General features: G+C 41.1%; 1 protein-coding gene across 1 annotated transcript in view; it reads right to left on the bottom strand.

The window, feature by feature from the left end:
• net1 (neuroepithelial cell transforming 1) overlaps window positions 1-26,207 on the bottom strand; it is a 43,419-nt gene that overhangs the window by 8,959 nt on the left and 8,253 nt on the right. Inside the window, exons 2-3 of the mRNA XM_079655211.1 lie at window positions 22,419-22,482; window positions 9,287-9,349 (exon numbers count right to left, since the gene is read on the bottom strand). Coding sequence (XP_079511337.1) covers window positions 9,287-9,349; window positions 22,419-22,482 — 127 coding nt within the window. The remainder of the gene's footprint in view (window positions 1-9,286; window positions 9,350-22,418; window positions 22,483-26,207) is intronic.

Genomic DNA, 26,207 nt, shown 5'->3' with positions numbered 1-26,207 from the left:
ATCTCGTCAACCCTGCTTTCCACCGTTTTTAAATCTCTGACATCACTGCATATTTATCATATTCTATAGCTTGCAGAAATGGTTACGGTTGTTACTTCTTATTATGTCATGATGATCTACAAGTCAAATCAAATCACCTTTGCATCCCGAACACAAAAGAGGGATTATGTGGTCTTATCTCATGTCAGGTCTCGCATCAGGTATTAAAACCACTACTTGTTTAATATGCTGATGAAACGATGAAGTCGTTATTAATTGTCAGTTTCTTGTGAAATAATAATCAAAGCAGTTTCAGCTGTGAGTGTCTGTGCCCTTTGCTTCAAACAGAGCCGTTATCAGGCTGATCAGCTGGGGGAGGTGATCAATTAGAATGTCAATGGTGGGGGGGCTTGTGACACACTCAGGCAGATGTTTGAACTAAAACCTATATATTCAATTCCACTGGGAGGGGGGAAACCACAGCCTATATGTTGATTGGTTTCATAGTGGGGGAAAGGGCAACATGTTGGCCAGTTTCAGGGTTGGAGTTTGAAAACATGTTAGTTCTGCTGGGATTATGCCTAGCGTCGATTCTTGATGGACAGAGACCGAGAACCTATGCAGAGGTGGGAGAAGTACTCAGATCTTGTTCTTGAGTGAAAGTAGAAGTACTCAGATCTTGTTCTTGAGTAAAAGGAGAAGTACTCAGATCTTGTACTTGAGTAAAAGTAGAAGTACTCAGATCTTGTACTTGAGTAAAAGTAGAAGTACTCAGATCTTGTTCTTGAGTAAAAGTAGAAATACTCAGATCTTGTACTTGAGTAAAAGTAGAAGTACTCAGATCTTGTACTTGAGTAAAAGTAGAAGTACTCAGATCTTGTACTTGAGTAAAAGTAGAAGTATTCAGATCTTGTACTTGAGTAAAAGTAGAAGTACTCAGATCTTGTACTTGAGTAAAAGTAGAAGTATTCAGATCTTGTACTTGAGTAAAAGTAGAAGTACTCAGATCTTGTACTTGAGTAAAAGTAGAAGTATTCAGATCTTGTACTTGAGTAAAAGTAGAAGTATTCAGATCTTGTACTTGAGTAAAAGTAGAAGTACTCAGATCTTGTACTTGAGTAAAAGTAGAAGTACCAGAGTGTAGGAATACTCTGTTACAGTAAAATACTTGCATTCAAAATGTTCCTCAAGTAAAAGTAGAAAAGTATCATCATCAAAATATAGTGAAAGTAGCGACAGTAAAAGTAGTCATTGTGCAGATTGGTCCATTTCAGAATAATATATATGATATGTTTTATAATGATTGATCATGAAAGTGTTCTCAAAGCTGGTAAAGGTGCAGCTAGTTTGAATGACTTTGTATACTGCAGGGTAGCTTGTGGATTTACTCCAGGTGGAACTAAAGTCTGATTTAACACTTGATTAGATTTCACATCATTCATCCACATCTGTGAAGAAACTAAAGGCATTAAATACATGGAGTGGAGTAGAAGTACACCATTAACCTCTGAACTGTAGAGGAGTAGTGCAAAGCAGCTACTCAATAAAGTAGTACCTTAGTAAATATACTTAGTTACTAAACACCACTGGATCTATGAAACAAATAATTTCTTCCTTTATTCGTCACATTTTTCCAAACAAACAATATTTATTCTAAACATATTGGTGTGGACGTAGCCACATTGAAGCGTGCCTTTTAGCTGATAATCAAACTGTTGTCTCCTTTTCATTCATGTGTGCGCACCATCGGGAGAGATTCACCCAGACAGGCGGATGCACACGTGGCTGAGGGAGAAGCACACCTGAACCCACTGAGTACACAGCTGCTGCACACATGCACAGAAAACAAAGTTAAGGTGTTAGGCCTGATGGAGCAGCTAATGTGTGGACGTGCTGCAAACCAGGGTGTCACAACGTGTGTGTGTGTGTGTGTGTGTGTGTGTGTGTGTGTGTGTGTGTGTGTGTGTGTGTGTGTGTGTGTGTGTGTGTGTGTGTGTGTGTGTGTGTGTGTGTGTGTGTGTGTGTGTGTGTGTGTGTGTGTGTGTGTGTGTGTGTGTGTGTGTGTGTGTGTGTGTGTGTGTTCTGAGCAGATGGACCAGCCTGTTCATGGCTCTCCATCTCCCTCCTGGGTCAACACAGAGGTGTGAAACAGGACAGAGGCTTCATGCTGGTGCTGTGTGTGTGTGTGTGTGTGTGTGTGTGTGTGTGTGTGTGTGTGTGTGTGTGTGTGTGTGTGTGTGTGTGTGTGTGTGTGTGTGTGTGTGTGTGTGTGTGTGTGTGTGTGAGACACAAAACACAGACCCTGATTGACGCGTATTGATGTTGACGCCTCATTCTCTCTTTTGTTGACGGAGGGCTCATCTGCTGCAGACCAACTGGACCCTTACCCATTAACTTCAGTATCAGAACAACCTTTGTGTGCAATATGTTCCTCGCTTATATTAAAACTTCTACTGGCTGCTACTTCTTAGTAAGTCCATCCATTACTGTAACAAGTATCTATATGTTACTCTAATACTATCGACCTGGCTGCTATCTCACAACTGTTCCTGGTACTGGATGTGTCATTTCTTTTCTTTTCTTATCTTTTATATGTTATGCATGCTCCATAATTAATTTTAAGCTATCTCTTTACTTGCTGTAACAAAGTACATTTCTCCTCTTTGGGACGAATAGAGGAATTCTAATTAGTGTATTCATTTCATTTCATTTCAAACCTTTATTTAGACAGATTAGTCCCTTGAGATCATCGATCTCATTTACAAGGGAGACCTGCATTACCTGTATTACTTAAAGTTGTTAACCAACTATGTGCAATATATACTGTATATGCCGTTAATAACTGTGCAATATATACCTGGCTGCTAAATCCTCAGAACTGTTACAGGATGTGTATTTTGTAAATTGTGTAACCTTTTTTTTAATTATAATTTGTTTTATTTGTAATACTTTTGTATGCATGCTTTAGGTAACATTAAGCTGTCTTTGGCTCTTTTCTGCCGTAACAATGTACATGTCCCCTCTGTGGGACTAATAAAGGAATTCTGATTCTGATTATTTGGGTGTCAAGTGACAGCAGAGCGACAAACTATGCAGACTGAGGAGTCAGAGAGGACCCAATTAAAACATGAACTGTCTGTCTGTGTGTAGTCTTCGCGTGCCGAGAGAAGACACTGTGTGAAGCCCTGTTGTTACTCATCCTGTACGGGGAGGACGGGCTGAATCAGCTGCATGTCTGGCCCAGCAGCTATAAAAACTAAACACAACATGGCCCGGCCTGCCTGCCTCACCGCCTACAGTCACACTGAGCTGCAGCTGGATCTCAGCCTGATGTACACTCCTCCCAAACCTGTCTGTGTCAGTGCTGCAGCAGGATGAGTAATGCAGTTTCACCGCTGTCTAACCTATGCCGTGCCAAAGAGCGACGGGGTCCTGAGGCGGAGCTCAACTTCACCTCCACAGCAGCGGCAGCAGCAGAGCAGTGTAATTACAGCTTTGGGGAAGAAACACTGCAGAGTGCTGACTGACTTAAAACAACAGGAGAGGGCAGTGGATGAGCTGCTGCCCTCTGCTGATGGAGGTCAGCAACAGAAAACATTTAAAGAGGACACAATGCACATTTTCAGGTGTATATCAGTATGGAGTGTCTCTACTTTAAAGAGTCCTCTCCTGCTGATGTTCAGGTGTATATCAGTATGTAGTGTCTCTACTTTAAAGAGTCCTCTCCTGCTGATGTTCAGGTGTATATCAGTATGTAGTGTCTCTACTTTAAAGAGTCCTCTCCTGCTGATGTTCAGGTGTATATCAGTATGTAGTGTCTCTACTTTAAAGAGTCCTCTCCTGCTGATGTTCAGGTGTATATCAGTATGTAGTGTCTCTACTTTAAAGAGTCCTCTCCTGATGATGTTCAGGTGTATATCAGTATGTAGTGTCTCTACTTTAAAGAGTCCTCTCCTGCTGATGTTCAGGTGTATATCAGTATGTAGTGTCTCTACTTTAAAGAGTCCTCTCCTGCTGATGTTCAGGTGTATATCAGTATGTAGTGTCTCTACTTTAAAGAGTCCTCTCCTGCTGATGTTCAGGTGTATATCAGTATGTAGTGTCTCTGCTTTAAAGAGTCCTCTCCAGCTGATGTTCAGGTGTATATCAGTATGGAGTGTCTCTACTTTAAAGAGTCCTCTCCTGCTGATGTTCAGGTGTATATCAGTATGTAGTGTCTCTACTTTAAAGAGTCCTCTCCTGCTGATGTTCAGGTGTATATCAGTATGTAGTGTCTCTACTTTAAAGAGTCCTCTCCTGCTGATGTTCAGGTGTATATTAGTATGTAGTGTCTCTACTTTAAAGAGTCCTCTCCTGCTGATGTTCAGGTGTATATCAGTATGTAGTGTCTCTACTTTAAAGAGTCCTCTCCTGCTGATGTTCAGGTGTATATTAGTATGTAGTGTCTCTACTTTAAAGAGTCCTCTCCTGCTGATGTTCAGGTGTATATCAGTATGTAGTGTCTCTACTTTAAAGAGTCCTCTCCTGCTGATGTTCAGGTGTATATCAGTATGTAGTGTCTCTACTTTAAAGAGTTCTCTCCTGCTGATGTTCAGGTGTATATCAGTATGTAGTGTCTCTACTTTAAAGAGTCCTCTCCTGCTGATGTTCAGGTGTATATCAGTATGTAGTGTCTCTACTTTAAAGAGTCCTCTCCTGCTGATGTTCAGGTGTATATCAGTATGTAGTGTCTCTGCTTTAAAGAGTCCTCTCCAGCTGATGTTCAGGTGTATATCAGTATGTAGTGTCTCTACTTTAAAGAGTCCTCTCCTGCTGATGTTCAGGTGTATATCAGTATGTAGTGTCTCTACTTTAAAGAGTCCTCTCCTGCTGATGTTCAGGTGTATATCAGTATGTAGTGTCTCTACTTTAAAGAGTCCTCTCCTGCTGATGTTCAGGTGTATATCAGTATGTAGTGTCTCTACTTTAAAGAGTCCTCTCCTGCTGATGTTCAGGTGTATATCAGTATGTAGTGTCTCTACTTTAAAGAGTCCTCTCCTGCTGATGTTCAAGTGTATATCAGTATGTAGTGTCTCTACTTTAAAGAGTCCTCTCCTGCTGATGTTCAGGCGTATATCAGTATGTAGTGTCTCTACTTTAAAGAGTCCTCTCCTGCTGATGTTCAAGTGTATATCAGTATGTAGTGTCTCTACTTTAAAGAGTCCTCTCCTGCTGATGTTCAGGTGTATATCAGTATGTAGTGTCTCTACTTTAAAGAGTCCTCTCCTGCTGATGTTCAGGTGTATATCAGTATGTAGTGTCTCTACTTTAAAGAGTCCTCTCCTGCTGATGTTCAGGTGTATATCAGTATGTAGTGTCTCTACTTTAAAGAGTCCTCTCCTGCTGATGTTCAAGTGTATATCAGTATGTAGTGTCTCTACTTTAAAGAGTCCTCTCCTGCTGATTACATGCTCAGAAACCTCCACACACTACAGGAAAGGGAAACCCCAAAAAGCATCAAAGGGCCTCTTTAATTTTCCGGGACTCTCAGATTTTGAACTTCTCACGAGGCAACAACATTTCATTTTACTTTCCTCCTTTTTCTAAATAAATGTTATTCTCTCAACTCTTTATTTCATTCTCATTTGCTCACATGCTGTATGGAAAGCATTTAGCTGGATATTTATTTATTTATCCATGTAGTTGGCATGAATTGAAATGTTTACAGTGGAAGCAGCTGGATTAGTCAACAATCTCTAGCTTGAATAAAATAACAATGTATGTTATGGAGACAGAATCTTCTTCCCTGCTCCTGACGTTCAAAGCCACCATTCCCAAAGGGTTTAGGAGCACGTCGGTTTTTAAATCGGACCCCAGTTAGGGCGTGATCTTCACCATTATTAATCCACAAGGTTTCTGCTCTGAGGGTCTATTAATACCTCCATTCCTCTATGCACAAAATCATATAAAGAAGAAGAAGACTGATGTAATCCTACAACTACCTGAGAAAACTATGAGAACACACTTCCGGAAACACACTAGGGCTTTACATGTGTCAGTGTTTTCACACACCCATAGCAACGCTGGTTGCTACCAAACACAGGAGTAACTAAGAATCAGTGAAACTGCCAACGCTCTGTGAAACTGGCAGAGATTTACCTGACAGACAAAAACAGAAAGTAGAAAAACAACTAATTTATCAAGGAGGCACCGACAGATACAGGGATGTTCTGTAAAGCGTCAGATGATAATGCATTTATGTGTTTGTATCTGCCAATGCATATCTATATCTTTCCCTGGAATCGTACTGTTTACGTCAAAATGAAAGTGACATTTTTTTTCATTTTTCAACTTTCCAGGGAACTCACACTAGGCTTCAAGTCGAAACAATGTGTGCGTAATTTACACACACACACACACACACACACACACACACACACACACACACACACACACACACACACACACACACACACACACACACACACACACACACACACACACACACACACACACACACACACACACACACACACACACACACACACACACACACACACACACACACACACACACACACACACACACACACACACACACACACACACACACACACACACACACACACACACACACACACACACACACACACACACACACACACACACACACACACACACACACACACACACACACACACACACACACACACACACACACACACACACACACACACACACACACACACACACACACACACACACACACACACACACACACACACACACACACAACTCTCGTGACTTTGGTCCAGACAGACAACGAGTGACTTTTAGATACCGGGGTGCTGACAAGACGTTAACAATATCACAGTTTCATGTGTCAATGACATCATGTTAGAAGAAAGATCCATCCGCTGACCTCACACACACACTTGTTAATCTGACCGAGGCATGGATCAGAAAGGAGCCCAACCAGCCAAGAAATGTTTCACTCGTACAGTTTTGAGAAAATTAATATAAATATTTAACAGTTGGAGGGAAAATGAACACTTCAACAAAGACAGAAAGAAGCATTTAGGTCTTCAAAGCAAGTTTAAACACTCTTAGCATTATCTAATAGGTGCATTGACACGTATTATGAACACCACTACTAAACAACTTTCGTCACTTTCAGACAAACAATGGCTGACTTTTAGATACTAGCCTGCTGATAGGATTTAGCACGGAGAAGAACACGCTGTTTGTCTTTGCCATATGATTGTATGCCATGTCATTTGATTTGAAAGTGTTTGTCAGACCAAACCACATTTAAAGACGTCACCCCTGGCTCTGAGAAATTGGCAGATTGATCAATAACGAAAGTAATCGTACATTAAAAGTACTGCCTTCTTATACCTTGCATCTTTGACTGAACAACTGCATCTAGAGTCAGTATCCCAGCAGCCATACGGTTAACAACAACTACTATAAGCACAGCCTCTGTATGTGGAGCAGAGTGTGTGGGGATTAGTCTGTACAATAAGAAAAGAAAGAAAGCAGAACACGGCACGCTGCTCGGCTATAAATCAAGGAGTGCCCCCCCGCCCCCCGCCCCGGGACTGACTCTATCCACAACACACTCATAAAGCTTTGTTTAGTTAAAGCAGAGAAACTCATCCAACTGGTTACAGAAGTTGAGACAGAATGAATGGAGAGAGGTGACAGGTTGATCCTAATCTGTACGGGGGATCGGGGGAGATTTACTCCCACACATACTACCCGAACCCGAAAATGTTGAGTACCCCAAAGTGTGATGTTAGAACTGTACGGTACGGTTCCCCAGCACATAGAAACTTCTGGATGCTAACTTGCGTGTATTGGGCAATTTGCACAATTGGATTAAATTGCATTAATTGGCATATGCAGACAATAGCTCAACAATGGCTTTGTGGATTTGGACAATGTTGGAAGTGTTTTTTTTGGGTTAGTGAGGATGTTCAATGATTTTCTGACATTTGTAGGATCAAAAATGGAGTCCCCTAAAACTTCCAAATTCACCCAAAATCTGCCCAAAATGTACAAATATGACCACTTTCTGGTTAAAAACATCATTTTAGAGCCTGAACTTTTTAGAAATGTAGTTAACATTCTCAATTGTTCAAATCGGCCAAGACATGTTGTAACTATATGCTAGTTATTGCAATGTATGCTAATTCTGCAAATTGCCCAACATATGCAAGTTAGCATCTGGCAGTTTCTATGTGCTGGAGACCCAAACTATACATTTCTATCATAACACTTTCAACATCTCCAGGTTCACAAGAGGACTGTCAAACAGACTATAACCTGCATTTGTGGTGTAAAAGCAAAATGAGCCTGAAGCTAAAGGGAGTTAAGGTTAAGTTATGACAAGATCATCCCACAATAATAACACTGATCTCTGTGCAGACCTCACACCCACACACCCAATGAGGTGGATTTTCCAACCTGGCCAGCCCCGCCTCTCAGTTGCACCAAAGCAGGTTTTTACACACAGATCTGGCAGCAGACTGCAACGGGCGCTTCACCAAACAAACACGGGCTTTATCTGGATGTCTTTCCGTGATAAGCCGAGTCATTTGAATGATATGCGCTGAATAAACAGAGGAAAGACTGTGTTTTCAGACACAGCAGGGGATCCAAAATGGCCACCAGTTGGTAGTTAAGCAACTTCTTGTTACCTTTAAACGTTTAAACACAACAAACAAGACAGACAGGAGACAAGATGGAAAGCATACTCCTTTTCTAATGACTCAAACCCTGCAGGAAAAACATGTTGTGCACCATATCTATGCATAACAGTAAAACTGATCTCAGATCTGCCTTAGATAATTGTTTCTCTGGCTTCATCAAGACCTTTTGGATTATAGCACCGGTTTACTTTCACAATAGCACGAACACTGTGTCCTATAGCCTGCAAATGAAAAGTCACTCGCTTAAAACCATTGGCGTCAATTTGGCCCTGATTTTTTAATTTTTTTTTAACTTTTTAGACTAAAATGGAATAGACTTTTTGAGCTTAGTGCTCAGTGGCAGACTTGAAATCCCATGTGGAAGCCTTAACATTAACTTAATAGCCCAACTCAACTTGTCTAAAGTCCTTTAATACATATTCTCAGCATCTAATGTTATAAGACATTTCAATATTGTGCATACAACTAAGTCTGGACTTCTCAATTCTTATTTAAAGACACAAAAAAACGAAACATATTGAACTAAACCTCCGAAAGGTTTTCTTTAAATCACACATGTTTCAATGAGAGTGTGGAAAGCCCTAGAGTAAGTTGACATAAAGAGATGTGTTTTACCTTAAAGTCGAAGCTGCACAGGCTGACTGCGTCGCTGTCATCCTTCTCTCTGCGTTTCCGTTTCTGTGGAGAAAAGGCAGGACGTTAGCTCGACGACTCAACAAGCATCACTAAAACACGTTCATGTAATATTCAACTTAGTTATGATGCAGATTTTAAGAAGTCCTGTTTCGCAAAAACGTACAAAACGAGTCTTGAATACACAAGCAATTCACGTTTCTTCAGTACTAGTCAAATTGCTCGTATGGGTAAACCTACTTGGCCATAAACCTGTTTCTGATTCCTATATTGATCCCCTCTTGGTCTGCCATCATGCAAAATGCACCTTTTTGTGTCTTTTATACGTAAACATGTCCCCGGTGTGTCAGGGAACTCTCAAAGTATCAGAGAACAAAACTCTCTCTTTTTCCCTCCGTACCGAAATCTCTAAAAACGCCATATCGGAAATGTGGACCCTATCAGAAACGTTGCCATCAGCACGACGTGTTTTTGACGTAATATGGTCTTTGTTTACATCAGCAAGCATCGCTAACACTCAGAGCTAACCTGTAGACGTGTTTTTTATATATTTGTATCTGAGACCCATAATGTATGCCAAAAAATAGCATGATAGGAGATCTTTAACTCAATTGTTTCTGATTTGTAATTCGAGCAAACATTCTTGGACTTCCACACAGTGTCATCAGCATATCTCTTTGTGCAGTAGTACACATCCCCGTCTGGGTGCTTCTACTAAACTAACAAGCCGAGCAATTTACAACCAGACCATTCCACGCTCGCACTTTAGGCCAATTATGCTCATTGCCCCTCGTATCTCTATACAGTGCAGCTACAATAGACTCTGCTGGAGGTCCTTGTGAGAACAGGAAAGGGTTAATTAGGTGGCGGGAGGCTTTAACACCTGCATGTGGACTGTGAGGGTCAGAAAGCAGGTGAGAGCAGGAGGGGTTGGGACCCCTGGGGATCTATATTACCGCAGTTAGTTATTAACCCAGACCGACAGGACGAAGAACTGATTGACGACGAGTGCCAAACTGGACTCAGAGGAGTGTCTGACGATGAATGAGTGCGTTTGTTTGTTTGTTTGTTTGTTTGTTTGTCGTTTCCTCTCCAACCTGTTAGTTTTCCCACATGCATTCAAATGTAAAAAGCTTTCTGCTCAGGGGTTGCACCGGATGTTAATAGGAGGCTGTTAGCAGAGCTGCACGTGACAAAAGATCGTGTCATTAATGTTAAGGAGGCGTGTGGTGCAGTGGGTTGGTGTTAGGATGAGGAGGTCATAGGTTCAAACCCCACTGCAGTCAGCATGTCGTTGTGTCCCTGAGACACTTCACCCCAAATTGCTCCTGTGGGGATTGCCCACAGTGTTGAGTATGTAAGTCACTTTGGACAAACGCGTCTAACGAGTGACATGTCATGGAGTTTACTTCCATCCATTCCTTCACTGATGGGTTTACAGCTAGCTGAGGAATGAACTGAGCAGCTGTAAGATACTGATCAGCAAGATAATAATCATTTATTAGGAGCGCTCTTTCCAAATGCTCAAAGCGCTTTACATGACATATTACACATATCAGATATGGAACCATAAGATAAAAGATAACAGGACGTTTTTAATTAATGAAACCTTTTCAGTCAGCTAATTCAATCTTACATTTTACAAAACACAATGCTTTGCTTTTTATTAGAACATGTATTTAAGGTTTGAGAGTATAAATTTTTTTTTTTTAATTAAGGTCCCTCCACTTTTTAATTTCAAAATCTGTTGGTGCTTTTTAAGACTTTTTAAAAACTCCTTTTCAATGTATTTGTATTTTATGCATTGTTAATACATGTCTTTATGAATCCAATATGATCATGTACTTTATACCCTTATTTAGTTATGGATTTAAAACTAATTTAAATTAAAGACAAACTAAATGAGTTTATTGTACATGAACACATTGTTTTTTGTTCTTATGAGTGGACGAACTGTGAAGTGGATACAATGAAACATCAATTGTATAACTTAACATCAAAATGTGCAAGTAGCTGTCGTTTGCTTTTAAAAAACAAACGTAGTAACAGATGTATAAAAGCAATTAGCTGCAATTAACTGGTCTGTTATTGGTTCATCCAACAAATGTAATACTTTACTACTACACATTAATCTTAAAATCATTAAAAAAGACACTGCCTAGTTGCTGTGGTTTAGTAAAGCATAAGATACTGTATAAACACAGTCTGAATTTAAATACTTCTCGATGGTAAAGATTTAGTTTTTCATCATCTCTTTGGAGAACATACATTTCCCAGACGCTGCTGATTTGACAGTATGTGTGTTTGTGAGCAGAATAACATCCAGACTAAAAACCTCCAAAACAAAGAAAGGCCTGAACAGAGGTGACGGTCAGTGTGTCCACAAAGTGTGCGTGCTGAGTGTGAAATCTCCCTCCAAGTTAAATATTTACACTACAGTAATCTCTGTTCGAAAACAGACAAATAAAAAAGAAAATTAGACGTCCTGTTCCCGCCACCTTTGGAAATCCGTCTGTCAGCCGCTCACAGATAGAATAACACAACACGCAGCGACTTGTTCAAATGGTGGGCTGGGTCCAACGTAAACACTCTGACTGACACACACACACACACACACACACACACACACACACACACACACACACACACACACACACACACACACACACACACACACACACACACACACACACACACACACACACACACACACACACACACACACACACACACACACACACACACACACACACACACACACACACACACACACACACACACACACACACACACACACACACACACACACACACACACACACCTCTTGACTTTGGTCCAGACAGACAACGAGTGACTTTTAGATACCGGGGTGCTGACAAGAAGTTAACAGTATCACAGTTTCATGTGTCAATGACATCATGTTAGAAGAAAGATCCATCCGCTGACCTCACACACACACACTTCTTAATCTGACCGAGGCTTGGATCAGAAAGGAGCCCAACCAGCCAAGAAATGTTTCACTCTTACAGTTTTGGGAAAATTAATATAAATATTTAACAGTTGGAGGGAAAATGAACACTTCAACTTCAACTACTAAACAACTTTCGTCACTTTCAGACAAACAATGACTGACTGTTAGATACTAGCCTGCTGATAGGATTTGGCACGGAGAAGAACACGTCGTTAACAATTCCCCAGCTTCATGTGGCAATGGCTATGGATGGTTGTTAGAAGAAAAGTCCATCTGTGAACTTCACAAACTGATCATTCTGAGCCACGACTGGATCAGAAAGGAGCGCAACCAGCCAAGAAATGTCTCACCCGTAGAGATGAAGGGAAACACTTCAACAAAGACAGAAAGAAGGTCGGCAAAGCAAGTTTAAACACTCAAAGAACTTAGCGCTGTCTTACGTAATAAGTGTATTGAAACGTATAAAATGAACACCACTACTAAACAACCTGCGTCACTTTCAGACAAATAATGACAGTTGGAGGGAAAAGTAACACTTCAACAAAGAGAGAAAGAATAACTTGAGTCGAATAAGCATTTCAACACTCAAAGTTTTGGTATTGCTGCTGACGTGTATTGAAACTAATGTTTTGTGAGGGGATGGGGGGCTTGCAGGCATTGTCCTTTCAGTCTCATGTAAATGATGTCAAACCATGTGCTAGTCTGCTGACAGAGCACTCATGAGGATAGATCTCAACAATGGCCAGACGTAGAGCAGTGAGCACCGTGTGGGAAGAAAGGCAGCCGCTCACATCATTACAGAGGATAGGATAGGGTTACCGTTTTATTGCTAAAGTATTGTATTGCCTTGTTAATGTGTTTTATCATGTAGTATGATTTGTATCTTGCTAAAAACTGATTCCCTTACGGGGACAACAAAGTAGATCGTATCGCATCGTATGAACCTCACAAAAGGCTTGTGTAGTATCGTATGTTTCTTTTCTTTAAAGGGGACCTATCATGCAACAAGCACTTTTCTACGTCTTTTCTACATGAATATGTGTCCCCGGTGTTCCAGGGAACTCACCAAGTGTCAGAAAACACAACCCTCTCTATTTCCCTCCATACCCAAATCTCTTAAAAAGGGGCTGCAACGGATCTGATACAAACTGATCCAGATTTGAACACTTCTATGACGTCACAGAAGTGGCGCTACGGCTATTGGGCCAACTCCACCAATCAGGAGGAGACAGCCACGGACATTGCCGTTCGAAAGCGCTGGAGACGCTGTAGTACATATTTCAGGCCACCAGATGGTGCTGTTCTCACTAAATCCGAGCATGAAAGACAGTGTTAAATTGAGCGAAATGGGGAATGGATAAAATGCATGATGCGTTTGGTATTTTGAAAAATAAAAAGTATAAATATGCCTTATATAGGTATGGTCCTACAATATATTATTCAAATATAGCATGATAAGTCCACTTTAATGTTTGTCCTTATTGATGCTGTAAATGGAGAAAAAGTTCATACTTGATCTGACAGCATTCAATTGTCTCGTTTCATATTGGATCCTTGTATTGTGTCGTATTGTATGAACCCCACAAAGTAACGTATCAAAACGTGTGAGGACAGTTGAAACTGGTTTAACTTTAGCTGTTCATTGGTCTTGGTACTGATAAACATTATTACATGTTAGGGATGTCCCGATCACCTTTTTTTGCTCCCGATCCGATTCCGATCATTTGATTTTGACAATTTGCCGATACCGATTTTTCCCGATCCGATCTTTATGCAATGCATTAAGAGAAAAAAAAGAAAAAAAGCATTCAGGTTGTCCCTTAAGGTTATTTTTTTATTTAAATTGGATATTCTATCCAACATGGATATAGCTTCTTTCTTTCACAGCAGCATTGGATCAGTTCAGTTGTGCAGCATTGGATCAAAACAAAATAAAGCTTATCAGTACTCGTTAGCTTACTGCTACAATTAGACACTGCGCCCTGCCCACTCTGTTGCCAGATTTGAGAGAAATAAGCAACCAGGTCTCTGAAAACAAGCCCCAAAGAAGCAACACATACATGATGTTGTGTAATTTGAAACCAAAACTAAGGCCTCAGGATGACTTTAAGACTTGAACATGGTCATTTTTGTTTTGTAACATTGAATACAAAATACATTTTTAAAAAGTATGTAACAATTTGATTTTTTTTTTTTTTAAATCCCGATCCCCGATTTTTTTCTCCCGATTCCGATCTTTTGAAAATCACGTGATCGGCTCCGATCCCCGATCACGTGATCGGATCGGGACATCTCTATTACATGTCACTTATTAGACGCTTTTATCCAAAGCGACTTACATACTCAATACTGTGGGCAATCCCCACAGGAGCAATCTGGGGTGAAGTGTCTCAGGGACACAACGACATGCTGACTGCAGTGGGGTTTGAACCTGTGCTCCCCTGATCCGGACACCAACGCATAATCCACTGCACCACACGCCTCCCAACCAATTAATTAATTCCTTCTGCAGAGCGGCTATAAAAAAGGTAACAAAGGAGAGATGGAGAACTCCAGATTTACTGCATGGTCATACTTCATACCTAATGCAGTTGCAAAGTACTTGTTTAAAAGACTTTGGATTCTGTCTGTGCTTTGAAAATGAGATAGACATTACAACGGGATTTTATGACCCCTTGTTAAACCCTGTATAACATCACAGAGAGCAATTCAAAACCGGCAAAAATGTAGTTTACACACACCGTAATCAACTATTAAGAGGCATTAACGGAAGACGCTGCGAAGCTAGATCAAAGCATATCTGCAGAGGGATGATACAGCTGTTGAGCGGACGTTGGATGCATTACGTGATATCAAAGGATCGCTGATATAAATCCTGGCGTCTGAGGAATGCTGAGGAATCTTCAGACGGTCGGTGGTTGAAGAAGTCGGTCTTATTTTAATATAAACGGCTGTGGATATGGGCATGGTCTCGCCGCAATAATTATCAAAGTTTGCGGGATTCCAGCAGCTGACAGTCGTATTAAATCATGTGATGAAAAGCTGCTCATCAGACAGGCCACTCTTCCCTCTGGCATCTCTCCTCCGCCTCAACATGTTGCTTAAATGGTAAAAGAAACACTGAATCTGGCCCTAAACTACCTTCACATTCCCCAAAACAAGCAGTCTGGTTTGATCTGCTTCACCTTGGCATTGAGTTGGAAACCTGACTCACATTCTTACCGAGACAGAAAGCCCCCCCGAAGCCTCGTACCTGATGTAGTCTGAGCGAATTCAACAAGCGCCCGGGGAATTTGCCTTGCCTCTTTCCAAGGTTTGGCCTCGAGGCTAATGCACCCCCACCTGTGCCTAGAAAAAAAGACCCCTCTAACCACTTCAAAGGCGAGGACTTGGCTGAACTTTATTCAAAGCGTTGGCAAAATCCTTCAAGCCTAAAGTGGCAGGGTCGAGATATGAAAAGACACCTCCAGGATTGTTTCATTTCAAGCCGTTTGGTAGATTTATAAGTGACAGATAAAACGGTTGGGGGGAGTCAATTGAAAGCAGAGGTGGGAGAAGTACTCAGATCTGGTATTTTAGTAAAAGTAGAAGTACTCAGATGTTGTTCTTGTTTCATAGTGGGGGAAAGGGCAACATGTTGGCCGGTTTCAGGGTTGGAGTTTGAAAACATGTTAGTTCTGCTGCGTTTATGCCTAGCGACGATTCTTGACAGACAGAGACCGAGGACCTATGCAGAGGTGGGAGAAGTACTCAGATCTAACTTGAGTAAAAGTAGAAGTACTCTGATCTTGTTCTAGAGTAAAAGTAGAAGTACTCTGATCTTGTACTTGAGTAAAAGTAGAAGTACTCAGATCTTGTACTTGAGTAAGGTAGAAGTACTCAGATCTTGTACTTGAGTAAAAGTAGAAGTACTCAGATCTTGTACTTGAGTAAAAGTAGAAGTACTCAGATCTTGTACTTGAGTAAAAGTAGAAGTACTCAGATCTTGTTCTTGAGTAAAAGTAGAAGTACTCAGATCTCGTTCTTGAGTAAAAGTAGAAGTACTCAGATCTCGTTCTTGAGTAAAAGTAGAAGTACTCAGGTCTTGTTCTTGAGTAAAAGTAGAAGTACTCTGATCTTGTACTTGAGTAAAAGTAGAAGTACTCAGATCTTGTACTTGAGTAAAAGTAGAAGTATTCAGGTCTTGTACTTGAGTAAAAGTAGAAGTACTCAGCTCTTGTACTTGAGTAAAAGTAGAAATACTCAGATCTTGTACTTGAGTAAAGTAGAAGTACTCAGATCTTGTACTTGAGTAAAAGTAGAAGTACTCAGATCTTGTACTTGAGTAAAAGTAGAAGTACTCAGATCTTGTACTTGAGTAAAAGTAGAAGTACTCAGATCTTGTACTTGAGTAAAAGTAGAAGTACTCAAGTCTTGTGCTTGAGTAAAAGTATAAGTACTCAGATCTTGTACTTAAGTAAAAGTAGAATTACTCAGATCTTGTACTTGAGTAAAAGTAGAAGTACTCAGGTCTCGTTCTTGAGTAAAAGTAGAAGTACTCAGGTCTCGTTCTTGAGTAAAAGTAGAAGTACTCAGATCTTGTACTTAAGTAAAAGTAGAAGTACTCAGATCTTGTACTTGAGTAAAAGTAGAAGTACCAGAGTGTAGGAATACTCTGTTACAGTAAAAGTCCTGCATTCAAAATGTTCCTCAAGTGAAAGTAGAAAAGTATTCTCATCAAAATATAGTGAAAGTACCGACAGTAAAAGTAGTCGTTGTGCAGATTGGTCCATTTCAGAATAATAGATATGATATTTTTTATAATGATTGATCATGAAAGTGTTCTCAAAGCTGGTAAAGGTGCAGCTAGTTTGAATGACTTTGTATACTGCAGGGTAGCTGGTGGATTTACTCCAGGTGGAACTAAAGTCTGATTTAACACTTGATTAGATTTCACATCATTCATCCACATCTGTGAAGTAACTAAAGGTACTAAATACATGTAGTGGAGTAGAAGTACACCATGTACCTCTGAACTGCAGAGGAGTAGAAATACAAAGCAGCAAACAATTCCCTCAAAATGTTACCTAAGTACCGTACTTGAGTATTTGAGGGTGAGCTAACAAGCTCCACATGGCTATAGTGGATGATCTAAGCGTACCATGTTAGCGAATCAAAGGCAGCAGGCTGGCACGAGATAAAGAGTGCTTGGCCTCCTCTCCCTCTAACCCTGCTTTTATTTCTCCATGGATCGTGTTTCAGGCAGCTGTAAACCCCGGCATGCCTCCACACTCGTCATGCCGTCTAATCGCCTCGCTCTTTTCATGTTTCTAATCAGCTCGTCTCGTTTAAGGCTGACTGTAAACCACAAGCAAGCCAGTCTATTACAGACAGCAGCACTTTGTAGGCCATTATGTTCCTCTGGCAGGGGAATCAGAGCAGCCTGGATTTCCTTTATCCAGCGTTTGTTCTCCGGCTACACGAACAGGCCGTGAAGGAGCTACAAGTGAGGTATTAGATGGAGCTATAGTACGCTGCCAAAGGCGAAAGCTGGCCAGGAATGTAAAACTTTATAGATTTCCCTCCACTGTTGGCACTCCAAACCAGAGGATCAAGGCTGGTGATTTAATGTCGAAAAGAGGGCTGTAGATCCAGAACGTAAGCAGCCCTTATAGTTAAAAAAAAAGACAGAGTTTGGATGTATAGTTTTCTCCACAGGACGATAACTCTTGAATTAGTGCTGCATTTGCAACAACACGGTTATATTTCATAATAACTTGAAATGTCACAGACAGTCTATAAATCTCAAATAGTTCTACAGTCACACAAATCTTGAATTGCTCCTCAGACACATTACTTCTCAGGCTGTACATGGTGACAGTATAACGCAGGGCTTGGCAGTATTGGTCTCCAAGTTGCATCCAATTCTTTGCCGATAGTTTTTTTCTTTTTGCCGCTGCTTTTAATTGAAACTGAGCGGTTGTGTTTCATTTTTGGTTAATGAACATTTGGGGCTAGTAACCCCAGGGAATCAGTGTCTGGGGACTCTGTCCTGGCTGGGTTTCTCTGTGTACTGCTCGGGACGTATGTGCCATACAAGCGTACACAGCTCACTATTCAAATCTGAAACTGCACTGTCACTTTTTATTATTTTTGTAAAGCACCTTGAATTGCCTTGTGTTGAAAGGTGCTATATTAATAAACTTGCCTTGCCTATAGTTGCTATTGGTGGGACGAAATATGGTGAGCAAAACAAGCTACATTTTTAACATCTGTTGCACATGTAAATATTGCTGTTACAGTCAGAAGAAGAACCAGACAATGCTAACGTATATTGGTGCTCACATGCCTCTTAAACAATGGCTGACTAACTTGTAAAGATTATAAACATATATAGAAATTCAATTCACAATAAACTAAATGAACCTGAACATGTAAAATAAGGACTTTTTTGAAGTCTCGGGATTTGAAGCTTCCAGGCATCTTCATCAGGATGTCAAATTATGATATAGTTTGTTTTTGATAAAACTTTTATGGACAAAAAACATGTTACCACCCTCGCTTACAGTAATGTTGATTTAGAAAATATGTTTAAAAGGGACTTTAAGTGTACACTACATCTTGTTAAGTATCTTTTCTTATTTACATTTTCAGCTATCAATCACTGAGTTTTGCCGCTTTGAAACCCCCACTTTCACCCCAAAAGATGTTTTTTTGGATAACTGTTCGACCTAATGACTTAAACAAACGGCAAAAACAAAAGAGGTGCCAGATGAAGCCCAGGGATTGGCAATATAAGGAACTTTTGTACTGCACAAAATGCTTGATATATGAGTAAGGACGGTAAAGTAAATAAGATATTTGTCCTCCAGTCGGGATGCTTTACTGGTTTACGGTGGCTCCGAGCCAACAATGTTTCCCCCTCCATCGCTGTGACAAAGACCAGTGCTACCAATTCCAAGATGAAAACTCAGAGGGGAAATTTAAAACCAAAACACACAACATGGTGTCGGGAATCGTTGCTCAAGTGCAGTCCCAGTTTTGCATTACGGGACAGAAGTGAGCCAGCTCGGAGAAATGTGCAGATGTTGAATGTGTTTACAGAATGCAAACATCTGTATATTCTGTATAAAGTCATTAAAGGTAGGTCATTCTCCTGCTTCTTGGCACCCTTTGCTACGGACCTCCCTGCACATGTTCCAGTAATGACACTCACCACTCTGCTCTAGGTTGTTTATATTAGTTATAAACAGAGGTGGGAGGTAGTGGAGTACAAATACTTTGTTACTGTACTTAAGTACATGTTTCTGGCTTCAGTACTTTACCCCACATGTTTAGCTTTTTACTTTCACTTCTTACATGTTGAACCCAAATACCTGTACTTTCTACTTCTTACATGTTGAACTCAAATACCTGTACTTTCTACTTCTTACATGTTGAACCCAAATACCTGTACTTTCTACTTCTTACATGTTGAACTCAAATACCTGTACTTTCTACTTCTCACATGTTGAACTCAAATACCTGTACTTTCTACTTCTCACATTTTGAACACAAATACCTGTACTTTCTACTTCTTACATTTTGAACTCAAATACCTGTACTTTCTACTTCTTACATGTTGAACACAAATACCTGTACTTTCTACTTCTTACATGTTGAACTCAAATACCTGTACTTTCTACTTCTTACATGTTGAACACAAATACCTGTACTTTCTACTTCTCACATGTTGAACTCAAATACCTGTACTTTGTACTTCTTACATGTTGAACACAAATACCTGTACTTTCTACTTCTCACATTTCCCAAACAGGCTGGTTCCTTTAGTCTGAATGTGTGTTTGGTGGCGTGATCATTATTATTTAGAGTCATTGCGTGCCTATTGATTTGAACACGATCCGTGTATCCTTCATTTCCTGGTCTTCTCTAAGGCTGGCGTCACACTGTCCCAAAATTGACACCAGGTGGACACACGAATATGGAATTGTGAATTTCGCACGAAGATGGCCCCGAACTTGGTCAACAGCCGAAGCAAGTACGACGACTACAGAAGGCCACACGATGGCACCCGAACCACACACACTCCGTCATGTTGTTTCCATAGCAACAACAACTCTCTGTCAACAGCGTAAATTCGCCTTAAAAAAAAAACACCTAAATAAAACAGGAAGTTAAAGGCGGGGTAGGTAATTTTGGAGAAACCAGCTCGAGTGCGCTAGAATTTGAAAATACACAGCCGGAAAAAATCTGCCACTTCCTTACAGAGCCCCTCCTCCAACACACACGAACGCGCACATGACCAATGAGGGCACGAGATAAGTTTGTGCACAGATGGAAGGCTGACAGGCAGGTAGGCCATCCAGTTATTTTAGCCGGGCCGGCTCAGAGGATTGGTCGTGCTTTTTACAGCATTACGGCTCAGATGACATTTTTTTATGGATTTTTTGTCAAAGCACTTCAGATATTCATTGCTATCGGGATTTTAAGAGCATTCCATGGAATATAACAACAAGTGTATCTCGAGCCGGTTTCTCAAACTTACCTACCCCACCTTTAACCTAAATTACATTTAAGACATACAACTGCAACGAAAGTAACAAAAACAATGTGATATCCTTTTCAGATTCACAGAACACAAATTGTACTATAATACGATGGCTACACGACGGCATTGCGAGGGCTTCACGTAGTCGTGTTGCCTTCCTGAGACAATCGGGCAGCTTCTTGTTTCCTTCGTGAGGCGAAAAATGCCCGATGCCACCGATGATCACACGAAGTAAAGACGAAGATGACACCATTGGACAAGATGCTCTCACGATGGCCTTACGAAGGGCAAAATGGACACACAAATTCAACACGAAAATGAACCTTTGCAAGATCCTTCGCCAATTTTTTGGCATGCCAAAGATTTTGCCATCGCTCAAGTTGCTGCCGGAGCCTGAGAAACTCCACCGGCGGTCATAAGATGGCTTAAGATGCCCTCACGAATGGCCCGATGTTGTTACGATCAGAGCCGAATTTGAACATTTCCTTTATCGTGTGTCCATCTGGTGTCAATTTCGGGACAGTGTGACGCGGGCTTAAAGAAGAGGGGCCAATGAAAACTTTGTCATGTTGCCGGTCAGTTACTCTTTTAAAACAGCTGCTAGTTATGGGTACTTTTTACTGAAGTACATTTCAAAGTAAAGAAGTTTGGTCAGTACTTCTACTTTTACCAGAGTATTTTTAAACACGAGTATCTGTACTTCTACTTGAGTAAAGGATGTGTGTACTTTTGCCCTCTCTGGTTATAAACTTGCCAAACTGTATTTCCCTGTTATGCAGGTGGCCTCATATGACCTGCAAACCGGAGAATATGAGGCCTATATTAGGGACGGCTGATAAAACGATCTTAAAAAAGTTGCATGATATGATCTGATAAAGTTAGGAGATTTATTTCCCATGACTATAATCCTGCCTACAACCGAACAACCAATAACTCTAGCCTACTATGTTGCTTATTCGTCGTTACAGATCTGAGACAGCGGATACATTACTGTGTGACATTGCAAACAAGAAGTGTAGTAAATACTGTTCAACCCTCAACGATGCATGATGAACAATCTGGTTTCTTTGGGGTTATTTCGCACGGAGAATACTCTTAAAACTCGCCATTCATTTGAATAAATACACATGAACTCTGTTATAACGGTTGCTTTGATTACAGCTTCAAGGATTATATTGAGGCATTGGAGAATAGACATATGAAGGAATGGGTTAATGAGGAATGGGCTAATGCTATGAGGCTATGCTCACTAGGATGAAAGGCTTTGAAAATGCTGAGGATACACCTTGGGAGCATTTCTGGACACACATAAATAGATGGAGACTATTTCATTTGAATGTTTACCAAGAATTGGACACTTTTTCTTTTCCATTGCTGATGTACCTCATTTTCTATTTTGTTATTATTATTATTTTACTTTTTCCATGCCATGTCTTTTAAAGTCAATGCCAGGACCAATGGGGGAGAGGGATTTGTTTATGCAATGTACCGCCAATGTTTCTTTGTTCTGAATGGAAAATTCAATGCAAATTTGATCTATAAATAAATAAATAAATACACATGAAGTTCAAAAAGAAATTGAGATAACATTTTGTCCGTAGCCCTGCTGTACTCACCAGACTGAAGTCCCATCGTGGTCTAGGGGTGAGGGAGGAGAAGGAGCTTCCTCTACGAAGTGACCTGAATGACAACAATAGGGAAGGGTCAAGATTACAAAAGAACTGCAATGCATCCTCCACTTTAAAAACCAACATCTACAGGGCCTGTTCAGCGTGCTGTAACAACCAATTCAAGTTAATCCCTAAAAACCCACTGTGAATAATCATCAGAATCAGAATACCTTTATTAGTCCCACAGAGGGGAAATGTGCAGCGTTACAGGAAAGAGCCACAGACAGCTTAGTGTTGCATATCTGAAATGTGTTAAAGTACTAAGTTACAATATAATAAACAACCAACACAACAATATGCTAAAAAAGTACTAAGTTATAATGTAATAAACAATATGCTAAAAAAAGATAAAAACTAAAAAAAGTTACATAATTTTCAAAAATACAGATAAAAAACAAATCAAATCTACAAATCAAATCTACAAATCCTGTAGCAGTTCTTAGGATTTAGCAGCCCGGTATATATTACAGTTATTAAAGATGGCATATGTATATAAAGTATATATTGCACATAAAGTATATATTGCACATAGTTTGACGGTATTTAGCAGCAAGTTACACAATCTACAAAATACAAGATAAAAACTTTTTAACAGTAACAAGGGTTTAGCAGCCAGGTATAAATTACACAGTTATTAACGGCATGTATATATATTGCACATATTGCACAAAATTGGTTTGTATTTAGCAGCAAGGGGTGTTAAAGTCTGTGTTGTGGTGTGTGTAGGAGGGTCTACTAGGGGCAGTGCTGGTTGTAAAGTCTGACCGCTGCAGGAAGGAAGGACCTACGGTATCTCTCCGTGTGACAGGTGGGGTGCAACAGCCTGTCGCTGAAGGAGCTGCACAGTGAGGACAGGGTGTCCTGGAGGGGGTGGGACACATTGTCCAGCAGGGAGGACAGCTTGGCTGCCATTATCCTGTCTGCCACCACCTCCACAGTGTCCAGAGGACTCCCCAGGACAGAGCTGGCCTTCCTTACCAGTCCAGTGTGCGAAAAAGTACACGTCCCACCGTCCGGGACGTGTTATTTACAATATCGGACAAGTAGATCTTTCAATTGACTTGTCCGGCGGACAAGTGACGTTTTTCGCCCGGATTTATTGTTATATTATTGATAGATTCAGTTTACAAAAGGCAGAACTCATTCGCAAATTGGACGTGTCCGCCATTGTTCGTTTAGAAATGTTAGTTTCGGTTCTGTTTGTCGATTCCTAATGAAATGCATCTCGCCGCTTTCTGTGCAGGGGCGGGGCGGGAAGTGTAGCACAGTGGCAGGGTTGGGAAGCAAAACTCGGTTCCGAGTAGGAACAAATAACAATTGTCCGTTCCCGGGATTGATAAGAGTTGTGAGGACAGGAGGCGAAGCCGAGCCCCGCGGACCACAGCTCTCTCTCTATGCTCCGGATCAGCTGATCGCTGCATGGTGCAGCTCAGCGTCTCTCTCTCTCTCTCTCTCTCTCTCTCTCTTTCTACACACAGCGGATTCACTGCCCGTTTAACAGCCTCATCTTTGTCAAACTTTCTTATGTTCTTTCTCTAACACGTAATGGAGGTTATTAGGACTTTTAGCTCCTTTGTTGTTAATATTGACCGCCATTTCCTTTATGAAGTGAAGCAGCCTCCCTGTGTCCTCGCGCTGTAATCATATCCCCGGACCCCCATACTCGGAGGAGCACAGGGATGTCAGTATTGTTTATAAGGCAGGGTATAGAAATTATTGAAATTAAAATACTATCTATTTACTTTTACAAACAGTGAACAGCTGGGCAGCTGCAGCATGTGTATTGCAGGACATGTGTAAGCGTCTTTGAGTTTTAGAAAAGCGCTAGGCCTATAGGCTATAAATATAATGTATTATTATTATTATTATTATTAGGCTTATGTGTTGGACATGTGTGGTTGGACTCTGTCTCACAGGCAGGTTGCAGCATGTGTGTTGCAGGACATGTGTTGGACACACAGATTGTGTGGTTGGACTCTGTCTCACAGGCAGGTTGCAGTGTAACATCAGAGGAGACTGGGCCAATTGTACATTCTTAAACTGCACCACTTAGAACTAACAAAACAATGCAGAGATTATGTTTATATAATTGTATTCAATAACCGTAATAAATGTAACAGTATGAACTGATTTGTAAATAGGAATACAGATTTGACTTAATGTTTTCATAAATATATTTTTCTCCCAGTTTGTCATGGGACTTATTTTTACCCTCTCAAAGAACCGGAATCGAGAACCGAAAATAACTGGAATCGAAAAGCAGAACCGGAATCGTTAAAATCTAAACGATACCCAGCCCTATGTGTGATGCAGTAAAATCTTACCGCTCACTCACGTGAGCGGTGTCGTAAAAACCGTGGGAAAATGTGAAATACGATGGCGAAGAAGAAGATTCCAGTGGCCCCAATTTGTGTCCATTCTGGACAAGTGAAAATGTATTCGGACAAGTAAATTGCCAAACTCACTTGTCCATGGACAAGTACTCTCTAAAAACTTTTTCTCACACTGCAGTCTGTTCAGTCTCTTCCCGTCAGCAGCCGAGATGCTGCTGCCCCAGCAGGCCAAACCATAGAAAGTGGCTGATGCCACAACAGAGTCAAAGAAAGTCTGAAGGAGTGCCCCCTGCACCCCGAAAGACCTCAGTCTCCCCAGCAGAAAGAGTCTGCTCTGTCCCTTCTTGTACAGAGCAGCAGAATGATCAGTCCAGTCCAGTTTATTGTTCAGATGAACACCCAGGTATTTGTAAGATTTCACAATCTCAATGTCTGCTCCCTCGATGTTCACTGGTGTTGGGGGGGAGTGTTGGCGCCGTCTGAAACCACCAGCTCCACCATCATGACTCAGAAACAACCGTAAGATTGATTTAAACCCCCAGTGGAGACCAGTCTGACCCAAGCTAAGAGTGAGTAAAGCCGGTGACTTAGTGAGCATCCGTAGGGTGATAAGAGGGGAACTGTGACTCGTGGTTTCCTAAGAAAACATTCATAACCTACCACAGCCTCAGCATGCTGTAGCTCAGCGGTTTTCAAAGTGTGAGGCACGCCTCCCCTGGGGGACGCCAGAGAGCTTCAGGGGAGGCGCAGCGTGACACAAAAGAACGAGAAAAAGACGAGTAAAGTTACACTTGCCCACTTGTGGCTGTCTGTGGAGACCGAGTTCCCCCACCTCGCCAAAAAGGCTGTAAAAGTGTTCATTCCCTTCACCTCCACCTACCTGTGTGAGTGCAGGTTTTCCGCATTGACTTTGATCAAAGCAAGTACCGGTAAAGGCTGCAGCCAGAGGATGATCTGCGTTTATTCCTGTGTGCATCAAAGACGCAGACTCATTGTTCCCACTAAAGTAGGGGTGAGTGTAACAAGGAGGCAAAGTTGACGTTCAGTGTGTTGCCGGGAGCATATAAGGATTTATCCACCATGTTGAAAATGTTAAAAAAAATATGTCTTGAGAATACGGCGTGCGGAAATATACGGGTCGTGCTGCAGCTAGATGTGCCTGTCCTCTGTAAGAAGGTGTGGGCGACTGACATGCAAGGAAGAACGGCTGTCCACAGGCTGTTCCAACTTTAACAACTGTATTAACTTCCAGGGTAGTGAATTGAACATGCAATTGTAATTGGGTGTGTGGTATATTTTCATGCACGGACACGCATGTTCCACAACACACAAACTGAACAACACTCAATTTTCCGATCGCTACCAGTGTCCTTGCGATCTTGTTATAATAACAAGTGCACGT

Source organism: Notothenia rossii (genome assembly GCF_949606895.1).
Source record: "Notothenia rossii genome assembly, chromosome: 10".
Lineage (NCBI taxonomy): Eukaryota > Metazoa > Chordata > Actinopteri > Perciformes > Nototheniidae > Notothenia > Notothenia rossii.
Note: the sequence above shows the minus strand (reverse complement) of the source record. Positions and strands in the feature narration are given on the sequence as shown.